Raw genomic sequence first — 23,975 nt, forward strand, 5'->3', positions numbered from 1 at the left:
ATTTAATATAATCCTCGCGCCAGTTCAAAGGGAACAGACATTTGAGCCGCACAATCTCCAATGTCGGAAGTGTGATGTTCAGGATTTTCGATTTACTCAGATTAATCTTGAAGTTACTGACCCGGCTATACCTATCAAACTCTTGCAGGACGGCGGGCAATGCCTAGCTGGGGTTGGTGACATACACCAGCAGGGCGTCAGCGAACAAGGCAACTTTATGTTCGCGTCTGATTGTTTTAAAGCCCTGTATATCCTTGTTCTCCCACAAGGCATTGGCCAGCGATTCCATGACCAGAGTGTATAGTGTCAGTGATAATGGGCAACCCTGCCGCGTGCCGTTTCTAATATTGATCGGATTAGAGAGTTTCCCGTTTACACGAACCTTATCTGTGGGGTTATTATAAAGAACCATCACCCAACTTATTACCTTGCTACCCAGTCCGATCTTCCTTAGCGTGGCCTCCAGAAAAGCCCAATTTACGCGGTCGAAAGCCTTTTCGGCATCAACTGAGAGAAGGCGTAATGAGCTGTTCGCCTCCCGCACCCTTCCCATCAATGATAGGCTTCGAATTGTGTTTTCCCTGGCCTTGCATCCCAGTACAAATCGCACGTGATCTCTATGGATAAGCCTAGGAACGAGGGGACGCAAGCGTGCGGCTATCGTTTTAGCGAACATTTTCATGTTAATGTTCAGTAAAGAGATTAGTTGATAATTCCCGCATGACAAAGGGTCTCTGCCTGGCTTCGGAATGACTGTTATAATGGCTTGCAGGGCTTGATATGCGAAAGGGCAGCTCCCTAAAACTGCATTAAAGGCCTTGCTTAAGAGAGGGGCTATAAGATCCCCACATGCTTTATAAAACCTGGGGATAAAGCCGTCGGGGCCAGGACTCTTCCCTATTTTTAGATTCTTAATTTCCCCTAGTATCTCTTGGTCTAGCAGGTCCTCATCTAGCATCGCTGCGTCCTCCTCCAGGATCGCCGTCGGAGCATAACTCTGTAAATATTGGTCAATCGCTGATGCTTCTACTGTCTTCTCGAAATTATATAACTTGCTGCAGAATTTCCTAAAACATTCTAGAATGTCACCTGTTGAATGGATTTAGCCCTTATCCGTTAAGTTCATTGCGAAAATGTATGACTGGTTTTCCCGTAAGTTTAATGCTTTGGCTAACCAGGAACTACATTTATTGCCATATTCATAAAAAAAATCCTTTATTCTGTCTCTCAGGTATAGGTGAGCCCGATCCCTGATCCCCAAGATTTGCTGGCGCAAGTTCGAGATTTCCGCATTAAGAGACAGAGAAGCATTAGATTTATTGGCCTGCTCCGCCTTGTCCAGCTGAGAGATTAAGTCCGTCAGCTTTCCTGCCCTATCTCTCTTGAGTCTTGCCTTGTGAGAGATGAAGACTCCTCTCATGATGCATTTCAAAGCTTCCCATTGAGTAGTCAGGGATGTTGTGTCCGTCTTATGGATTTCAATAAAGGTTTCTATTGTCTGTCTGACCTCCAGAAGGCAACACACATCGCCCAGGAGATTGTCGTTGAGTCTCCAAAAGTTTAGTCCCCCTGGTGACCCCCCTCCCAGCAGGGCCCTATAAACAGGTGCATGGTTCAACCAAATAAAGTTACCCATAGAGCTTCTAGGGGTCAAGTCCAGGAGACCATGAGATACAAATATATAATCCAATCGTCCATAACTATTTTGGGCAACAGAGTGATGGCTGTAGTCCTTGATCCCTGGATGAAGTATCCTCCAGAGATCAACAAGACGTAGCTCTGACAGCCGTCTCGGCAGTCTCCGCAGGGCAGCCAGGGAAGGACCGGACTTATCCGAGGACGTGTCAAGGTCAGGATCCAAGCCAAGGACAATATGGGAACCCATATGAGGCAAACTGCGCCAACTTCCCCAGCACGCGGCATCCAAACAAGATCTGACCTTTATTGGGAAAATAGACGTTAGCCACAGTTAGTCAAGGTCATCAATATGCGCCAAGATATCTGCCATTTGTAGAGCTTGTGCATTAATAACTTGGCTGTGAGCATCAAGCGTAGAGACTCCTGAGACTCGTCAAATGCATTCAGGCGATGTTTCCATATGTTTGAGCTCCTGTTGTAAAAGGGATAAAGCCTCCTTATGAGAACCCTCCAGCCTCTGGAAGTCCCTTTTTGTCGGGAGAGATCTTAAATGTTCCTTCCAGTCCCAATTATCCTCAGAGGAAGGGTCACAGGGAAAGAGTGGGCAAGCTGGCGCGGTTTTAGTTGTCGCAGCACTTCTCCTGTGAGCCCTTTGTGGAGACTACTACCCCCATCTGGCAGGGTACTTGTGTTCCCAGGGGGACTCATTAATAGAGGCACCTGGCTTCCACCCAGAGCCTTCCCAGGAGCTTGTACCTGGGTTATGCCCCTGTTATGATCAGGGCTAAGTGTCCTGTATGGGGGCGTCCTGCAGCCTGTGTATGTGTGGGTCTGCTGAGAGGACCACTGCTCTCATCATGTGCGGCTGCAGCAGTTTAGGGGAGAGTTTCACAGCTCCCTGCATGTGCGGTGCGGTGCCAGTCAGGGAAGAGGAGCTACTGTTCTCACTTATGTTAGGGCCGGCTCTGAGGGCAACAATGTACTCATCTGCCCCTCCAGGTGATGAAGCTGAATCCAAAATGGTGCGCATGGTCCGGCGCCATTTTGGATTCAGAAGCCGTTGGCCGCAGCTCCCAAAGAACCGCTGTATCTTCTGCGGCCCGTCCTCTGCCGCCTCCTGTGTCCTACATGTGGGTCTCTTCTTCCCCATGGTGCTATTGGTGGTCTGCTGGAGCCGTTTGGATAGCGTTAAGCTGGGGTTTACCGGCGGGTACAGCGGGGCCAGGGAACGTCCGAACCAGGCATCAGCTAGTCTCCGCCCCGATATAGTACTTTTAGTCCCACATGTTATGCAGACTGCAGTGGGCTTTAATAAAGAGTACATTTTGCTCCTTTCGCTACAAAGCACTCAGGAACCCAGAGGAGTGTGTGGGCAGGTTGGCCATATTATTGGAGACCTTACTGCTCTCTCACAGAGAGCTCCCTTGAGAACTATTTATACATGAGCAGTGACATCTCTGGAGCTCCCCAGGACCTTCCCGGCCATACACACTAAACATAGTCCAAAAACACAGTAGGAAGGCACCCTTATATAGACAATCAGACAACATTTTATTAGTAATAAATACAGAAAACCAGGTATGGCCTCATTCACACTAATGCTGCCTGCACTGTCTCCCGAAATGTTCTGAATGAAGCCCTCAACGCTGATGTGAACGAGGTCTAATGCCAAAGGGTTCATTTACTTTTTCTTGCAACTTTAATCTACAGTACACTTGCAAAAATAAACATAGTACTAGTAAGGGCTCCTGCCCACGGACTGAAATTTGTTGCGGAATCCATGGTGGGTGTCCGTACCGCGGATCTGCAGCAAATAGCACCCATAGCATGCTATGGGAAATTGATTCTTCCAGCACACTTGCAGAGGAAAAATCGCATGCTCCATTTTCTCGCAGATTCCGCACTGACGGTTTCCATTGAAGTCAATAGAAGCTGTTCAATCCGCGGCCCTTTCGCGATCACATTGCGGAAAAGTCGCAGATTCCACATCTTCGCTAGGCAATGATGCAGAAAAAGTAGTACTTCAAGAGAAATGAAAATTCAGGCATAATTTTATATATATATATATATATATATATATATATATATATATATATATATTATACTGTACATATACCAGTTTTGTGGCATTTTAGGCGTGCTTTTGCGTATCAATGTTGCTTTTTTGCTTATTTGAATATAGTTTCATTATTGTTGTATACTAAAAGTCATATTTCCTTTTACAGCTTTCTGGCAGCATGATGAGCTTGTTTAGTGCAGGAGAATTACGTTCTCTTGACGTTCAAGGCTGGATCCAGTTCTCTCTTCAGTATGATTCACCCAAGAGGGAGCTGAGGGTCCTGGTTATACAATGTAGAGATTTGACGCCAGCTCATAACGAGACTTCTAATCCGTAAGTGGGAGGAATGGAAAAACAGAGAGAGGAAGCAATTGAAGATATATTTCCTGAAGCTTAGCGTACATATAATAATTATGTCATTTAAAGGAACACTAAATCTAGAAATTAATTATATAAGTAAATGGGAAATTTTGTTGTCCCCACTGCCTGCAGCATTTCTGCCTAATCCTGAAACAGACAGTCTTGAAGAATTCTTATAGACAACACATGAGTCAGTCTCCTGCTGATCTGTTCAGTTTTTCATCTAGCTCAGATCCTGGGAAACACAGAGATTTCTTTATATATTTCTCAGTTTTAACATAAATATGAGACAAATACTGTCCGATAAATGAAAAGGAGGAGATGAAGTCCTAGGATTTTGTTTAAATTTTTGGTGCATATTCTGTTTAATCTTCCTTTAAGGAAAGGGTAGACATTTGACTTTCTTCTAAGTGATATGACTAGTCACTAAAATCATCTTTTTACATTTTACCATAGTACCTAATTTTAAACCATAGGGAGATTCTAGATGTGTAGCACAATATATATAACTACCACCCTTAAATGCCGGATAAACGGTAGAGACTGGCACTCACAATTTTCCTTAGTATTTTTTCTTTGTAAATAAGTAAAAGGTTTTAGACTATAGCAAAACAGTAGTATAGGGAGAATTCAGAATCCAGATTTCCCTCTTTTTGGGAGACTCTTGGACATTCTTGTATGGCTAGCGAATATTATCTCAATGCATTGTTCAACATTCAACAGATCTTGTATATAATTTCATTATAAGAGTCTCTTTGTTATCTCAATTCTCATAAATTATGCAGTTTTTTTCACGTACAATATCAAATAAGTTGGTGGTAGAAAAGAATTATTTTTATGTAAACTTTTCTTTACTATCCTTAGGTATGTGAAATGTTACTTGCTTCCTGACAAATCTGTACAAGGCAAGAGGAAAACAAAGGTGAAGAAGAAGACTTTGGACCCCCTCTTCAATGAAACCCTTAAGGTTGGTTCAAGACATATGAATATTTGTGCATTGCAATGAAGCTGTGTGTTTATATGTATTTTACATTAAATAACCCATTCTGTGGTAAAGTTCAAACAAAAACAAATCACTACACAGTTTCTTACTAGAGATGAGCGAGCATACTCGATCGTGCATTGTCCTTAGCGAGTACCTGCCCGCTCGGAAGAAAAGGTTCGGCGGGGGGCGGGGAGCGCGGGGAGGAACGGAGGGGGGATCTTTCTCTCCCCCGGCTCCCCCCTGCTCACTGCCGCAACTCACCTGTCACCCGCGCCGGCAGCCGAACCTTTTCTTCCGAGCGGGCAGGTACTCGCTAAGGGCAATGCTCGATCGAGCAATTATCCTTAGCGAGTATGCTCGCTCATCTCAATTTCTTACCATTTTACAGAAGTATTGTGCTATATATAATATAAAAACATGCCTTTTATTTCAATCATTTAAAATAATTTTTACCAAAGCCTGTTATGCACTGTTCTGTCCCCTAGATACTAATCTATTGATGAAACATGCAAGGTACCCGTCCAGACAAGGATGACTCTGCCTGGAACCTAGACCCAAATACACTATTATTCCCTTAAGTCAGGAACAACAGTAGAGAGGGGGAAGAAAGAGACGGGTTGAAAAAGTATAAGGCCTCATGTCCACTAGCTAAATGGAATTGCGGAATCCGCAGCGGATTTTGCCCATAGGGAATCATTGGCCATCCGCGGGTCCATTAAATTGATTTTTGCACCCGCGGATGGCATTTTAAAAGAATTGCGTTTTTCACGCATGGGAGAAAAAACGCGGCATGCTCCATTCTGTCACGGATTCCGCGCAGATTGGCAACATTGCTATCACATTGATAGCAATGTGTGCGGATATCTGCATGCAAAAAAAATACCATTTAAAGCAAATCCGCGCGGAATCCGCGGCAGATTCTGCGCGGATTGTATTTTTCAAGTGGACATGAGGCCTAAATACTCACACACACGATCGTCCAAAATATTTCCAGTGATACCTGAAAACTCAAAAAAATTCCCAAATAATGTTTGGATTTTTTACCTATTCAACACATTTCGCTCTACCAATCACAAGGGTTCATCAGGGATCAAATGTTATAAATGTTACCATGGAGAAATATGATGATATTTATAATCACCATATTTAGGATCAATTATATCATTCTATATCATCATATACATAATGATACAAACAGCATATATCAAAGATCCATCACTCCATGTTAATAAGATAACAAGTAATTATATTAAAACATTCAACACTTTTGTAGTGATGTAGTAGTGAGTTTATAAGTGCTTTAGCAAATCATAATATATCATTAATTTGATAAAGGTTGAACTTGATGCACCTGTGTATTCATTACCTAAATGACTATGGAATGTATCTTTCTGGAATGTACAAGTTATGTCAGACTATGGTACAGATGTAGCGTGCTAAAGCATATATGCTGTTTCCCCGAAAATAAGACAGTGTCATATTAATTTTACTTATTTTTCCATGAAGAAGAATTTACATTAAAAAAATGAACATTTATTATATACTGTAAGTAGTTGTCATCACAAACCAGCATAACCAGACAAACTGTGAATCCTATCAAGAATTTCTTGTTACTATCATTATTTCCATATACAACAATCTATGGTACATTTACCGATCCCGATATTTATGAACACAAAGCAAGATTTATTCAATGACAGTCATGTCATCATCTTCTGGAACATCATCATAGCAATCCAAACCCTGAATTTCCTGGTGAATTTCTTGTGACTCAATTTCTTTCAGAATCTCTCATGTCTAGCAATATCACTGTCCTTGTCTTTCCTGACTCACACACAGGGCCACAAAAAATAAGGGCTGTAAAGTACCTGGCTCCCAAACACAGTTTGAAGACTGTAACGATCACCCACAGCAGTTCCTGGATCACTTGTACAGCAGGGACGGTATTGCCGCTTCCGGCCACCAGGGGGAGCTCCTCACAGCAGATTTGCACAGCAGGGACAGAGCCAGGTCTTACTTTCGTGAAAGGCTTTATATTTAGCACTTCAGCAAAACCTGTACTAGGTCTTATTTTCGGGGAAACACGGTAGCATTAGGGCACTACAGAAAAAATGCCTATGCTATTTGGCTAGTGCCTACACTATTGACATAGTATGCCAGACACTGTGGATGGTGCTCTGTTTATACTGTACAACACAACACTATTATTTACATGACAGTACAAGCTTGACAGATCGGAACTACAAAGCCGTTTCTTAAACCTTTCCGTGTGGCATCGTGGGTCACTAGCAAGGAACATTTTCTTGGGAGAAGTAGAACTGGATCTTGCAATGTGGGACTGGAGCCAGACTCAGCCAGCATGGCATAACCTACAGCCAAGGGTGAGTGTAAAGTTTCCTAATTGAAAAGCACAATATAGTTTATAAGAGAGTAGTGTATACAACTTCACATACATGTATGTTAATGTCTCTGAAGATTCTCAAATAGAGGCATTGTTTCCTATAGTAACCAATCAGATTACAGAGATTGGTTGCCATAGACATGGATGCAATAGTGGACAGTGTTATATTGTGTAACCAAATTATTTTATCGATAGAGCTACAGCTGTTTTTGCAAAGCAATACATTGAGCTTTATACAATCCCGTGGACTGCAGCTGTCACTTGATCAAGTAGCACTGCAAGAATTTCCTGTGTAGATCAGGTCTAATTGACAACTGTGTGTTACTATTACCCTTGTCAGTAGGATGTATGTCATGTCTCCTTCATACATGAACTAGTGAACTACGAACGGGACTCACGAGAGAGAGATGACATGACAATGACTGACAAACACCCAAAAGACTTACCCAGCATACCTGCATGCATAAACTGATGGAATTGCAACGATACGAGATATTAGTTCGTATTTTGGACAATATACTTCAGCCCACAAGCCCGCAACAAGGGTCCTCGTTGTCTCGTGCGACCCTACTCTAACAAGACACCTACCCCATGAGTCCTGCCTGAAATCGGTTCATAAAGCCTTTTATCCCAGTTTTTGACATAAAAAAGTTACACATTTTGCGTAAATGTAGATTTGCCAAAAAATTTGTGGCTTTTATGCCTTTGCGCTACCCTTACTATGTAAAAAAAAAATGCACAGGGCTTATTGAGAGGGGACCGGCCACCTTGGACCGACAAATTTAAGTATAGTTTATGCCAGAAACTGGCATAAATTATGCCAGAATTGAACACCAAGTCGAAACTGGCATATATTTCTGAGAAGGCAAGTAGAGTTGCCGAGATGTGCCTAATACATGAAGACCCATGTGCCTCTTCATTGATTATGTGCATCATGCATTAGGGTAAATTATACTAAGACCGGCCTTGGAAACGCCGGTCTTAGTAAATTTCCCCCAGAGGTCTAAGAAAAGATGCTCCAGAATTGTTTTTAATGTGGAAAACAAGTATTTACTAAAACATGTCAGGACAGATGACGGGTTCTTTTTAACTGTCAGAGAAAAGTCAAAGAAAGGGCAGAAAGTACTTAAGTACAGCCCCTTCCCCCTAGAAAACAGGTAGTGACAGAAATGATGCATAAAGGGTCTTTTCAATGTGCTTAGTTGTGCTACCCTTCCTTATCTAGACTCCACTAATACAAAAAAAAACAATTTTTAAAGGGGTTTTCCGTGGAATTGATCGGCTGGGGTTTGTCGGTCAGAACCCTGACTGATCAGCTGAGCGGGTGCATGCTGTCAGAGCTGCAAATACAGAGGTCAGAGCTAAAGCAGCGGAAGTCTCCGTGCCAACCTCTGTGTAGTGGCTGGCGCTTGTAACTGCAGGCACAGCTCTTATTGATTTCAATGAGAGCCGTGCCTGCAGTTACAAGTCCGACCTCTGTGTTTTTGCAGTGCTGACAGCATGCGCCCCCTCAGCTGATCGGTCAGGGTCCCGAGCGACGGACCCTAGCCGATCAACTATTGATGATGATACTATGATTGATGATGATACCTATCCTGAGGATAGGTCATCAGTAATATTTTCCACGGAAAATCCCTTTAAAGACTATGGACACCTTTGAGGGCATTTTTTAAACTTGAATGCATCTATTTTTGCAGTAGGACTTTATTAAAAATTTTGCACAATTTGGCATCACAGTATATGAGAGTATATAACAAACTGCAGAATGCTAATCAGTAACAAATTCTCTTCTGACAGCTCAGTCTCCAGACCGTATCTCTGCTCCTGATGCTGATCTGACAGCCACCAGTGCTAAAAAGCAGCCTTGGCACACAGTCCTGAACCAGCACCCATACAATATCACATGCTTCCCTTTAATTCTCCCTATGGTGAATTTTGCTTTACTTTGTGTGGCAGAGTAGCCATTGTACGCACTTGTTTTTGCCACTAGAGGGCCAAATGTCAAGAAAAGCGTTCCCCCTCCCTCATGCTTTGTGCCCTTTAATGAGATGATTAACATGTGGTTGAGAGTGTTTAATAAAAACTGGCAGTCTGGAGAAGAGACAGGCATTGCTAGAGTCTGTGGAAATAGTGCAGCACTAAAAGCGTAAAGATGCACGCTGTGTGTTCTGTTTTAGTCTGTTCCAGTGACAGAGAAGAAGCTAATGCTTAGTAAGTGGCCAAATGGCCAGAGTTTATTTTGCTATTTATGCACTCTGTCATTGTAAATAAAAGCTGGTGCAAACCAGTTTTATGCCTGAATCTTTTATCTCAGAGTATATTTCATGTGTGTGCCAACTGTCTTACCAGAATGATGGGATCCTATTAATCTGACATCCTCCTAAATTGTCACATTGATCTTTCCTTTGCTGCTCTATCCAGCCAAGAGCTTCATGATGACTTAATGACTACAGAGTTTCCTGTATAAACATCTCTTGACCGTCACTTCTGCAGCTTCTATAACAACACATGTGTTTAGATCCCAGACCAGACCCCTTAATTAGTTGCAGACCCCAGAACGGAAAGCAGGCTGGACCTCATAATTAATTGTAAACACCAGACTCCTTAATAAAATGTAGACCTAAGGACTAGAGATGAGCGAGCATACTCGTCCGAGCTTGATGCTCGTTCGAATATTAGGGTGCTCGAGATGCTCGTTACTCGAGACGAGCACCACGCGGTACTCGTCTCGATTAAACGAGCACTGACCATTGAATTCAATGGAGCTGGCAATACAGCTGGCTCCATTGAAAGCAATGGGCTGCCGGCGATCTCAGGATGAATTTTCGGGAAGGGCTTAAAAATATAAGCCCTTACCTGAAAATGTGTAAAAAAAAATAAAAAAAATATGTCAGCATAAATATCGTTCTCCTCTGCCACAGCTGAATTTCCCAGATTTTCACAAATGAAAACCTTAGCGAGCATCGGCGATATACAAAAATGCTCGAGTCGCCCATTGACATTAATGGGGTTCGTTACTCGAAACGAACCCTCGAGCATCACGGGAAGTTCGACTCGAGTAACGAGCACTCGAGCATTTTGGTGCTCGCTCATCTCTACTAAGGACCCCTTAATTGTAAACTTCTTAAAACAGTTTTTAAATACTATTGATGATCTATTCTCAGGACAGGTCATCAATAGTTGATCGGCTAGGGTCCAGCGCTTGGGACCCGACCGACTAGCTGATTTTGCACCCACTGGCAGTGCCCAACATACAGGGGTGCATAGCAGAAATAGATCGATCTGACCCCTGTGTAATGGTCGGTAACTGTAGGCATAGCTCTCATTTAAATCAGTGACAACTGCGCCTGCAGTTACAAACGCCAGTCAGAGCAATCTGCTTCTGTTCTGTATCCATGTGTTGTGGAGTTTACAGCGGGCGTCCGATCAGCTGATTGGCCAGAGTCCCAAGTAGTGGATTTTGATATGGATTTGCATTAAGGCCTATTTAGAGCTATACTCGCTCTCGTGCTGCTGCACAGGAGCTATTATCGCTGGCTCACAGCGGGGCAGCTGGAGGAGATTTCTCTCCTCGCTCCTCTCCATTGACTTAACATAGTGGCCATTCAGTACTGAACAGCTGCTATTTACACTGAACGATGATCGTTATGCTGCATAAACGATGGACGATGAGCTGATCACTCAGTGTAAATAGCAGTTGTTCAGTACTAAACGGCCATTATGTTAAGTCAATGGAGAGGGCCGGGGAGCACGAGAAATCTCCTGCAACTTCTGGCCCCCCTGCTGGCCGCTCTGCGAGCTAGCCAGCGATACTAGCTCCCATGCAACAGCACGGGAGCGAGTGTATGTGGGGACGAGTGTCGGGCCTTATAGAATGGCCGCGGATTTGCAATCAATTACAAATCCACAGCAATTCTACTGCAAAACTGCATTGAACTCCACATTAGACATGCTCATGCTTTCACATTAGGCTCCAATCCTGACTAGAAGCTGGTCCTGGCAACTACCCTGCTTCACCGAAAATAAGCCCTGCCCCAAAAATAAGCCCTTCCACGATTTTAAGGGGTCTTGAAATATAAGCCCCACCCCAAAAATAAGCCCTAGCTACACTACATTAAAAAAAGCAATACATTACCTAGCAGGCGCGGTCCGGGTCCCCTCCTGCTGGTCTCCTGGAGTACCAGCACTCTTGCTTCAGTCCTCATCCATCAACAAAAGATCGCTGGTTAGTTACGGGGTTCATAAACCCCGCCTCCAGCAAGCAATGGCTCTGATTGGCTCAACTGTTGCGTTTGAGAACCAATCAATGCAGTACTCAAAGAACCAATCACAACTGATCTTCTGTCGGTGGCTGAGGACTAAAGCAAGAATGCCAGAGCTCCAGGAGACCAGCGGGAGGGAACCAGACGGCGCCTGCCAGGTAAGTATAATAAGACATCCCCGAAAATAAGACCCTGTGCCTTTTGGTGGCAAAAATTAATATAAGATAGGGTCTTATTTTCGGGGAAACGTGGTAGGAATACTGTAAATGTTTGGCAGCAACCCCGTTTGCAGCTGCCTTCCAAACACAACATAATAAAAAGGTAACAGGTGAACAAAGCTAAATATAATAAAGTTGGTAGGATAATTCAGCTGTATAGCTGTTAATTTTATTAGCTGCTGATTAATGCATATTATTTTATTACAATGCACATTTATATATTTTCTGTGAGATATTATGTTTGATAACTGTAATTTCGTCTCTGGTTCTTCTACTTGACAGACCTGTTCTAACTTGTAACATCTTTCACAGACGCCTCTCTCACCAGACTTTTTGTATAGTCGAGGAAGACTCAATTTCGCTGCAAAATTCATTCCTCAGGGAGGTGATGGTGAGTTTTGCATTTTTATTTAGGGCTTCTTCATGTCTGATTTTGGTCTGTGATAAATGGACTGATATAAATCCACTTTTGTCCATTTCGCATCAGTATGCTTTGTATCTGTCCATTTTTCACTTTCGTAAAAAAGGAGTTCATATGGATGTCATCCATGTATGTGTTCTGTTTTTTTTTCTGAACCCATAGACTGGAATGGGCGACTATTGTCTAAGAAATCGAACCAGAATAGGACATGCTGCAATTTAAACTGTATAAAAAAAACTCATGTCTGCAAAGCACTACTGACTGTAAGGGCCATTTCAGACGACCGTATATCGGCCATTTCACGCCGAGCCGATATACGGTGTCCTTGTCTGCAGAGGGGGGAGGATGAAAGAGCCAGGAGCAGGAACTGAGCTCCCGCCCCTTCCTCGCCCCTCTCCACTATTTGCAATGGGAGGGGGCGAGACGGGGGCAGAGCTAAGTATCGGCTCTTAGCTCCACCCCTGTCTCGCCCTCTCCTATTGCAAATAGTGACAAGGGGCGGAGAGGGGGTGGGAGCTCAGTTCCTGCTCCTGGCTCTTCCATCCTCCCCCCCACCTGAAGACAAGGACACCGTATATCGGCTCGGCGTGAAAACCGAGCCGATATACGGTCGTCTGAATCTACCCTAATGGTCAGTGTACTGTCTGTGTGTAGTTAATTGCAAACATGGACAGTACACGGATTTGAAAATTGCCCATGTAAATAAACAGTTATTCTTTAATTGACTTTGCTACTATTTCCATTGCATGAAAGTGATTTTCAACCATTTGTGGATTTTCCATATTGAATGAACAGTTTGTATAATTTGGCCTTATATGGACAATATTTGCAGCAGCAGATCAACCTCTTTAGCAAATCGAGGTTTCCTTTTTTTGTCCAGCTATTACAAAGCATCAGATAAACTGTATATATTGTGTGAATATGTAACTGTACTCTATTTCTTCGAATAGGTCCTTAGGAAGTGAGCATTCATCGCATTTTAATTACATTGCTACACTTTTTTCTTAATGGCAGGTTTAGGACTTCCACCGTCTGGAGAACTGCATATTTGGGTGAAGGAGGCACAGCAGCTTGTTCCTCATAAAGCTGGGAATATTAGTTCATTTGTAAAATGGTATAGTAACAGAATAAATTAATTTTAACTTTTAGCTTTTAAAGTGTTAACTTTTAGTCCAATATTGGCCAGTATTTATGTATATACAGTGTGTGTGTGCTTACAATGCGTTTGCTCATGGTGTAACAGTTAAGAGGTATTTCTGCCAAATGATGTTATATATGAAGTTTTCACCTATACACTGGACACGTGATATCTGATAGATTAGTGGGGTCTAGTTCCTGGGTCCCACACTAATTCTTAGAATGCAGATCTCAAAGGTACCTGACTGAATGGAGCAGTGGTTGAGCAAGTGGACTACAAAAGATAGTGGAGCTCTTGAATTCTGCTATCTCCATCAGTCCTATAGAGATTAATGGAGCAGCAGGAGCATGCATGCATTTTAACTGGGTGGATATGGGACCTTCATTCTAGCGATTTATGGTATTAGTCATGTAACTGGAATACCCCTTTAAGTGTAGTAACCTGCAGTACTTTTCCTTTTGTCTTACTTCCATATAGTTGTGTGCTCCCAGACGACAGTCTATCAAGTATTCAGCGCACACGAGTAATTCCACGTAGTTTGCGGCCAACATACAATCACACCATGGTATATGATGGCTTTCGAATGGAGGACTTGGCTGAAGCATGTGTAGAATTTACAGTCTGGGATCAAGGAACTATATCCAGTCGACCACTTGGAGGAATTCGTCTCAGTACTGGTCGAGGTAAATCAATCTTTTTTTCCTCAATCACCTTAGTAGAATTTAATATTTTATAATAAAAGCCTTTATCTATTTATTAACACCTTAACGACCGCCCCATCGGGAAACTACGTCCTCAGAAAGTGGGCTTTAATCCTAGAGGACGTAGTTTTATGCATCCTCTTTGGATTGATACCCACTGGCCTGAGGACGTGACAGCTCCATGCTGTCGGTGCCCGCAGGTAGCCGACAGCATGGAGCTGTCATCCCAGGATGCGGGCAGTCCCCCCCGGCATTGCGATCGGCGCTATAAAATGAATAGCGCCGATCGCAAAAAAGTAAATAAAACAGTGTAAAAAAGTAGTAATTCAGCTGCTATGATGGATCGGATCCATCACGGCAGCTGAAAATACTCACGCGGCTTGTCGGCGGTGTCCCCCGGAGTGCACAGAGGGGCTCGACCCCCGGAAAATTCAAAATTGCTCTGCTCCTGGCTGCCATGTGTAGCCAAGAGCAGAGGGATGTCACCAGGGACATGATCACTGTCATCCAATGGATGACAGTGATCATGTAAAGTTAAAAAAAAGTGCAAAAAGTAAAAAAAAATAAACAAAAAAAGGCGTAAAAGGTAAAAAAAAAATAGTGCAAAAAGTAAAAAAAAAGTTTTAAAAAGTTAAAAAAAGCTTGCGTTTCATCTCCCCCCACGGATCATATCCGTGAGGGAGGATGAAATGACGTACCTAAGGCCTGCGGATTTATCCGCGGACCTCACCCCAGCTTCTGCGCACGCGCCCGTCGCCAATGTGGCAGGCGCATGCGCAAAAGCCGTGGTTTTTTAAAATCTCCCTGCTCCTGGCTACAAAACTTAGCCGAGAGCCTGGAGATTTCACGGAGGGCCGCGGTGAGCGGTTCCTGATCACGTGTTCGCCGTTATCCAAAGAATAATGGCGATCACATAAAAGTTAAAAAAAGGGGAAGGTTCATCTCCCCTCACCGATGCGATCGGTGAGAGGAGATAAAACTTTTTACCAGAGGCCTCCATATTTGCACCCCGACGCAATCTTCTTCCGTGAACTTTCCCGTATTCTGCTCATGCGACCGCCGACAAAACACCGGACACATTAGCAGGAGACGGGGAGCCCAGGTCACCGAGAGCCTGGAGCAGTGACGGGTGGCCTCGTTGAGCGGTCCCCGGACACGTGAAAAAATGGTAGCGATCTACCTTTGGCCGGTCTCACATGACCGGATAGGAATTACGGATTCCGCATGCGTTTGATTAGCGGTAATACGCAGATCAATCGCATTGGATTACACAATTCCGCTCACATTAGCGGGTTGGAATTGTGTAATCCACTCGCAGAAAAGAGAACGCAGCAGGTTCTATTTTACCGCGGATATCCGCAACATAGAGCCCATTGTGCTCCATGGTCATGGATATACCTGCAGCCCATACGCAACTACGTTGTATACGGGCTGCGGGTACCCGCGTCATCGCTAAGTGACGGTGCGGGAAATACAAACAACAAAAAAAAAAGTGTACTGCGCATGACCGCCCGTGTAAGTACGCAGTTATGCACAGTACATTACGCGGCCGTACGCAGGGTCACAGCCGGGCTCACAGCCGGGATCCACCTACGGCTGCGTAAGCCCGGCGTTATTCAGACCGCTACCTGTAATACGCAATTTACAAGAAGCCCCGGGAACGCTCGCCTTCCTGCAGTTCCAGGAGCAGCTTGTTGAGCGTCTTCTGTGTGAGACCGCCGCACCTCATCAAGCTTACGGAGACTCACGGAACGCCACTTTTTACACCCCATCCCCGCCACTGAGGTCAAAAAATGACCCCCAAAAAGCATGAGAGGAGGGGGGTTACCCGATTTTATTGCCCTATGTGCCCATCCCAACCAGCCTCCATAATTACCCGTCTTTGGAAATACTACACAGTTCACATTATTACTTTTATCTAAGATTTGGGGAACGCCGAAAAGGGCGCAGAGGGGGGGGGGAATTTTAGGGAGTCAATTTTTATTCCGTACAAATGAGCAATGGGGCCTGGAATTTATTCAGTTGTGCCCTGCAATCCAACAGGTGTTCCCTCCATTACAGGCCTTGCCATGTTTCCTGTAAGTAGATTAGGGCCACAATGGGTATGTTTTTGAACACGGGACAAACGGGGGTATCCATTTGGGGTGAACGTCTTCATTCCTATGTACACTGTACAAAAAAAAAAGTTTTTAAATTGACAAAATTGCCAAAAAAATGAAAATCGTAATTTTTTCCTTCTGCTTTGCTGAAATTTAGTCAAATACTGTGGGGTCAAAATACGCTGTACACCCCTAGATGAATTCGTTAAGGAGTCTAGTTTTTAAAATGGGGATATTTGTGGGGCTTCTTTATAGTTTTGAACGCTCAATGGCTCTACAAGTGGGCAACGGGGCCTGGAATTTATTCCGTTGTACCCCCAACTGGTGCTCCTTCCATTATAGGCCTAGCCATGCGTCCTTTAAGTAGATTAGGGCCACAAGGGGTATGGTTCTGAACACGGGACAAACAGGGGTATCCATTTTGGGGTGAAAGTCTTCATTCCTATGTGTGCTGTACAAAAAAAACTGTTTTTAAATTGATACAACTGCCAAAAAAATGAAAATTGTAATTTTTTTCCTACTGCTTTGCTTAGATTTATTCAAAAATTGTAGGGTAAAAATACACAGTACACCCCTAGATAAATTCGTTAGGGGGTCGGTCTAGTTTTCAAAATGGGATCATTTGTGGGGTTTCTCTGTCGTTTTGGCCGCTCAAGGGCTCTACAATAGGGCAATGGGGCAATGGGGCCTAAATTTCTGTTCTGAAAGCCACCGACTACTCCTTTCATTTTGGGCCCCGTTGTGCATCCAGACAAAAGATTAGGGCCACAATGGGTATGTCTCTGAACACGGGAGAAACAGGGGTATCCACTTTAGGGTGCAAGTCTTCATTCGTGTGTGTGCTGTACCAAAAAAGCAGTTTTTAAAACGACAGAATTGCCAAAAAAACGAAAATCACAATTTTTTCCTTTTGCTTTGCTTCAATTCATTCAAAAACTGTGGGGTCAAAATGGTCAGTACACCCCTAGATAAATTCGTTAAGGGGTCTAGTTTTCAAAATGGGGTCACTTGTGGGGGTTCTCTTTGATTTTGGCCGCTCAAGAGCTCTACAAATGTGCTATGGGGCCTAAAACGCCTTCAAGGAAAATCTATGTTCTGAAAGCCACCGACTACTCCTTTCGTTTTGGGCCCCATTGTGCATCCAGACATGAGATTAGGGCCACAATGGGTATGTCTCTGAACACAGGAGAAACAGGGGTATCCATTTTGGGGTGAAAGGCTTCATTCATGCGTGTGCTGTACAAAAAAAGCTGTTTTTAAAATGACAGAATTGACAAAAAAACGAAAATCACAATTTTTTCCTTTTGCTTGGCTTGAATTCATTCAAAAACTGTGGGGTCAAAATGGTCAGTACACCCCTAGATAAATTCGTTAAGGGGTCCAGTTTTCAAAATAGGGTCACTTGTGGGGGTTCTCTTTGGTTTTGGCCACTCAAGAGCTCTACAAAAGTGCTATGGGGCCTAAAACGCCTTCAAGCAAAATTTATGTTCTGAAAGACACCGACTACTCCTTTCATTTTGGCTCCCGTTATGCATCCAGACATAAGATTAGGGCCACAATGGGTATGTTTCTGAACACGGGAGAAACGGGGGTATCCATTTTGGTGTGTAAATCCTCATTTTCATGGGCTCTATAGGAAAAAAATATGTCTTTAAAATGACATATTTGCAAAAATATGAAATTTTATTTTTTGTCCCCTAAATTGAACTAATTCCTGAAAAAAACTGGTGGGGTCAAAATACTCATGACCCCCCTCAGTGAATACACTAAGGGGTGTAGTTTTTAAAATGGGGTCATTTGTGGGTGTATCTATTATTCTGACACTTATGAGCCTTTGCAAACTTGGCTTGGTGCAGGAAAACAAAGTGCTCCTCAAAATGCTGAAAAGTAATGTTAAATTTGTACGTCCTCTAAATGGTTAAAAAAAACACAAAAGTTTTTCAAGTGTGCATTCAGAATAAAGTAAACAGATGGAAATACATATCTTATCAAAAATTTGTACAGTATGTTTGGACATATTTGAGATATTACGGTTGAAAATGTGAAAAAATGACAATTGTTTCAAAATTTTTCCAATATTGGTACTTTTAATAAATATACACAAATAATATCGGTCTCTTTTTACAACCTAAATGAAGTACAATATGTGCCGAAAAAACTGTGTCAGAATCACTGGGATATGTAAAGCCTTTACGGAGTTATGCCACGTTGAACGACGCATGTCAGATTTCCAAAATTTGGCTCCGTCACTAAGGTGCAAACAGGCTTCGTCACTAAGGGGTTAATGAGAAATATTCAATTCACCACAACAGAGACCCCTCTGCATTCTCAAAGAGGGACGTAATACTGAGTATATGTGACCACCTTGGAACAATTATTGAAGTGGTTGAACTTAGAAAGGCTTTTCAATAGAAACAGCAGGTGATACTATTCTAACGTTAGTCTTGGAAGATCTGGGGATAGAAACATATATTTTTTTTATAAATGTAAATACAAAAATGGATCATAATTATGGGCTGATTTAACTACAGACAAAATTCTACCACTTTGGTAGAAACAAGTTTTTCCATCCCCTGCCGTTGCAGCAATGCTGAGATCGCTGCCGGGTTGATGGACTCCGGTGCGGGTTTCAGACAGGGTTCTGCACCTTCCAGCTTAGTAGGTGTGATGCAATGTGCTCACATCTGTGGATGATTAGCTGGATATTTAGTTGGGATGGATAGGAAGCTAAGGTACTGTAAATTTTTATTTGCTCGCTGTCTGAGCTGGCAATTAGTGGCTCCCGTGGACAGCGTGGCGTCTGCTGTACCTTACTCTGGACGGCTCTGTGTGCTGCGGCTTATTCTACTAAAGCTAAGTGCTATGTTTTATTTTGTTTTGTCCTTTATCAGTTTGGCCAAGTAGGGTTACTTAGGTCCCAGGAACGAGTGCAGGCCTGTATCTATCGACGCAATCAGTCTGCTGTGTCAGGCAGGGCCCTCTCCCTCGTTCGTTACATATTTGGGGAAAGACTTCCCATGTATTATTCGTTGGTTTGTTTTGATCGCCACACTGTGAGCAATTATTGTGCATGTTTGCAGGTGCTTGTCCAGCACGTCCTTTGCAGACATAACAGAATTTACAGCCATACTTACTCGGTGGGATATTGTTTAACTTTGTTAAGATGCGTTGGAGGTTGCTGAGATCAAACAGCAGCAACCTGTGCTGGAGGCTTATATTAAGAAGCCTAAGATCAGTATTCCAGATTGTTTTTCTGGAGAGAGGTTAAATTTTTTTTGTTTCAAACAGTCCTGCAAACTTTTTTTCAGCCTACCCCCTCCCTGTCCTCAGGTGAGCTCCAGAGGGTGAGAATCATTATGTCCAGGTTGCAGGATGCCCCTCAGGCATGGGCATTTTCTTGCTCCCCTCTTCTAAAGTTTTGTGCTCTGGAACGACCCTGCATTGTGGAGTAAGTTTAAAGGAGATGTCCCGAGGCAGCAAGTGGGTCTATACACTTCTGTATGGCCATAATAATGCACTTTGTAATGTACATTGTGCATTAATTATGAGCCATACAGAAGTTATAAAAAGTTTTATACTTACCTGCTCCGTTGCTGGCGTCCTCGTCTCCATGGTGCCGACTAATTTTCGCCCTCCGATGGCCAAATTAGCCGCGCTTGCGCAGTCCGGGTCTTCTCCTCTTCTCTATGGGGCTCCGTGTAGCTCCGTGTAGCTCCGCCCCGTCACGTGCCGATTCCAGCCAATCAGGAGGCTGGAATCGGCAATGGACCGCACAGAAGCCCTGCGGTCCATGAAGACAGAGGATCCCGGCGGCCATCTTCAGCAGGTGAGTATGAAGACGCCGGACCGCCGGGATTCAGGTAAGCGCTGTGCGGGTGGGTTTTTTAACCCCTGCATCGGGGTTGTCTCGCGCCGAACGGGGGGGGGGTTTAAAAAAAAAAAAACCCGTTTCGGCGCGGGACATCTCCTTTAAGTGTGGCATAACGGATGGGATTAAGGACCTTTTGGTGGGTATCTCGTGCCTTAAAGCCTTGATGCAGCAATGTCTTTAGCCATTAGGGTAGGAAGACGGATTAGGGGAAGATATAAGGAGTTTTTTCACATTCCTGCTTCCCTGCTTACGGATGGGGAGGAACCCATGCAATTGGGTTTATTGGGTGGCAATGCCCGTAGGTGCAAGAGGGGTCAAAGCAAAGGGCAGTGTTTCCACTGCAACCAGACAGGACAGTTCCTGCAAAAGTATCCTCACCATAACTCTCAGCTAGGAAGACTAGGTAGTCTGGAAGTTAGAGGGGAAACCTCTCTAGGTCCAATGATTGCTTGGATGTCGTCCCCTAGGCTGGTGCTTCCTGCTGAGATATTCGCTGAGGGTGGTATTGATCCAATCACGATCTTCTTCGATTGTGGAGCGGGCGTCAATCTTATTCATCAAGGGACAATCAAGCGGTGTGAGTTAGAGGTAAAACCTCTGGATTCCCCCATCCCCATCTCTGCTATTGATGCCTCTCCGTTGTCTCAGAGGTTTCTGTAGTTTTGTGTACCAAACCTTTGTTCAAAAATTGGATTATTTCACACCGAAGTCATCACTTTGTATGTAATGGAATCCCTTCTGGCGCAAATCGTCTTGAGTTTGCCCTGGTTGCGGTTGCATAATCCCATGGTAGATTGCGAGAAGGGAGACATTGTTAAGTGGAGCCCCTACTGTACGGATTGTTGTATTTCAGTAGAAGTGTCTCCTGTGCAAGCCGAGTTACCTGATGATTGGTCTGTTTCTGCTGAGGTGTTTTCACAAGAAGAGGCGTTACAATCCTTTCAGGAGTTGAAGGGATGTTTGGCGGCGGCTCCGGTTTTAGTACAACTGGACTCGTCCAGACCGTTTGTAGTGGAGGTAGATGCCTCAGAGGTGGGGGTAGGTGCGGTGCTATCCCTGGGTACCAATACATTCTAAGATCTTCGACCTTGTGCTTTTTTTTTCATGCAAATTTTCGCCAGCCAAGCGCAATTATGATGTTGGTGGCAGAGAACTGTTGGCGATTAAGTGGGCATTGGAGGAGTGGCAACACTGGATGGAAGGAGGTCAGCATAAGGTGACTGTGGAGACAGCCAGGAGACTTAACCTGAGACAGGCGCGGTGGTATTTGTTTCTTTCGCGTTTTGACTTTCTTGTTATATAGTTAGGCAGTAAAACATTAAAGGGGTTGCCCCGCGGCAGCAAGTGGGTCTATACACTTCTGTATGGCCATAATAATGCACTTTGTAATGTACATTGTGCATTAATTATGAGCCATACAGAAGTTATAAAAAGTTTTTCACTTACCTGTTCCGTTGCTGGCAGCCCCGTCTCCATGGTTGCCGTCTAATTTTCGCCGTCTAATGGCCAAATTAGACGCGCTTGCGCAGTCCGGGTCTTCTGCTGTTCTCTATGGGGCTCCGTGTTGCTCCGTGTAGCTCCGCCCCGTCATGTGCCGATTCCAGCCAATCAGGAGGCTGGAATCGGCAATGGACCGCACAGAAGAGCTGCGGTCCACGGAGGGAGCAGACCCCGGCGGCCATCTTCAACCGGTAAGTATAGAAGTCACCGGAGCGCGGGGATTCAGGTAAGCGCTGTGCTGTTTTTTTTTTAAGTTCCTGCATCGGGGTTGTCTCGCGCCGAACGGGGGGGGGGTTGAAAAAAAAAAAACCCGTTTCGGCGCGGGACAACCCCTTTAAGGCTGATGCTGTTTCAGGGAATTTCGTTCCCGTAATTTAATATGAACCTCCCACGCCCATTCTTTTGGAGGGGTTGGAGGAGCAGTTCCGTAATGCGCGGGATCTGTCACTAGCAGGGTTGCCAGCGGGAAAGCTGTTAGTTCCTGTCGATTTAAGGCTGCAGGTACTGTCTGAGATGCACAATCCTGGGTTGGCTGGGTACCCGGGAATCCATAATACCCGGAAGCTACTCACAAGAAGGTTTTGGTGGCCATCTTTGTGACGGGATGTTTTCAGTTTTGTTGCATCCTGTAAGGTTTGTGCCAAGACTAAGTCACCTCGGAATTCTCCTGCTGGGAGATTGAGGCCTTTGCCTGAATTTGGGCTAAACAATATACCGCTGGATTTTACGGAGACATCTGCTAAAAATTTTAAGCTGGTGACTGATAACAGACGTTCGGTGAGGGCTAATTTCTTGGTGGGGGACTTGGTTTGGTTGTCTACTAGGAACGTAAAAACAGCAGTCATTCAGGTTGGGTTCACATTTCGTCGGTCCATTTAAAATCATGGAGAAAATTGGTTCGGTGTCTTTCCGTTTAAAGATTCCTAGTTCTATGAGAATCCATAATGTGTTTCATAAATTTGTGGACTCTAGCAATGGTTCTTCTCCGTCGGCCCCCATTGTGGTGGATGGAGATGTTCATTGTGAGGTAGGTCGCATAGTGAACTCTCGCCTAGTTAGGAGATCTCTCCAGTTATTGGTGCATTGGCATGGCTTTGGTCCTGAGGAAATGACGTGGGTACCATCAGCGGACGTCTATGCGGACCGATTAGTGGGAAATTTTCACAGGCTGAATCCTAAGCGACCTGGTCCTAAGGGTCCTGGGGACCCTTCAGGAAGGGGAGGTACTGTTGCAGCAGTGCTGAGATCACTGCCGGGTTGACGGAGTCCGGTGCGGGTATTAGACTTGGTTCTGCACCTTCTAGCTTAGTAGGTGTGATGCAATGTGCTCATATCTGTGGATGATTAGCTGGCTATTTAGCTGGGATGGATAGGAAGCTAAGGTGCTGTAGCTGTCTGAGCTGGCAGTTTGTGGCTCCTGTGGACTGCGTGGTGTCCACTGTTCCTTAGTCCGGATGGCTCTGTGTGCTGCGGCTTATTCTACTAAAGCTAAGTGCTATGTTTTATTTTGTTTTGTCCTTTATCAGTTTGCCCAAGTAGGGTTACTTAGGTCCCAGGAACGAGTGCAGGCCTGTATCTATCGACGCAATCAGTCTGCTGTGTCAGGCAGAGCCCTCTCCCTCGTTTGTTACGTATTTGGGGAAAGACTTCCCATGTATTATTTGTTGGTTTGTTTTGATCGCCACACTGTGAGCAATTATTGTGCACGTTTTCGGGTGCTTGTTCAGCACGTCCTTTGCAGACGTAACACCTGACCCCCTCTTTTATTTTTTTGTCATACCCTGAAGGTCTCCTATGTACATTGCAGTCACTTCCATGCAGTGCTGCCTATCAGGCACCATATTGATGCATAGATGTGTCCCTGCGTTTTCTTTCACTGTTTTGTGCTATCAATCTCATGATGCATCAGTACCCAACACATGAGCTACAGCCTGTACCTTCTCTGCCTGCAGATGCTGCCATTATAATCTGTATTTTATATTAACCTAAATAAGCTATAGACTACAAGTATACAGTCAGGTGGATGAGCTGTGATCTCATCTATTATAACTGTGTGACAGGAGCTGTGTCACAGCTCATCATCAGTACTTGTGATAGGAGTGTATGTGATCCCCTCTACTCAGCTTGTGTGGTAGGGTCCATCACACAGGAGTTATGCTGTGTGAATAACTGACTAATTTTAGAGCACATAAACCTAAGTAAATCTGAGCTAGTTAGAATTGAGACCACATGACCCACCAGAGGAAAAGGACCACAGGATTAGGGCTGTAAATCACAGCCTGGGTCCTGCTGCAGCTGCCAGGATCAGATATGGCTCTGATC

General features: G+C 44.2%; 1 protein-coding gene across 1 annotated transcript in view; it reads left to right on the plus strand.

Moving 5' to 3' along the window:
- SYTL1 (synaptotagmin like 1) overlaps window positions 1–23,975 on the plus strand; it is a 69,584-nt gene that overhangs the window by 34,199 nt on the left and 11,410 nt on the right. The window contains exons 9-14 of the mRNA XM_066572820.1: window positions 3,864–4,030; window positions 4,922–5,024; window positions 7,262–7,423; window positions 12,236–12,314; window positions 13,359–13,458; window positions 13,960–14,165. Of these exons, the coding sequence (XP_066428917.1) occupies window positions 3,864–4,030; window positions 4,922–5,024; window positions 7,262–7,423; window positions 12,236–12,314; window positions 13,359–13,458; window positions 13,960–14,165 (817 nt within the window). The remainder of the gene's footprint in view (window positions 1–3,863; window positions 4,031–4,921; window positions 5,025–7,261; window positions 7,424–12,235; window positions 12,315–13,358; window positions 13,459–13,959; window positions 14,166–23,975) is intronic.

This window comes from Eleutherodactylus coqui, chromosome 1, assembly GCF_035609145.1.
Source record: "Eleutherodactylus coqui strain aEleCoq1 chromosome 1, aEleCoq1.hap1, whole genome shotgun sequence".
Classification (NCBI taxonomy): Eukaryota; Metazoa; Chordata; class Amphibia; order Anura; family Eleutherodactylidae; genus Eleutherodactylus; species Eleutherodactylus coqui.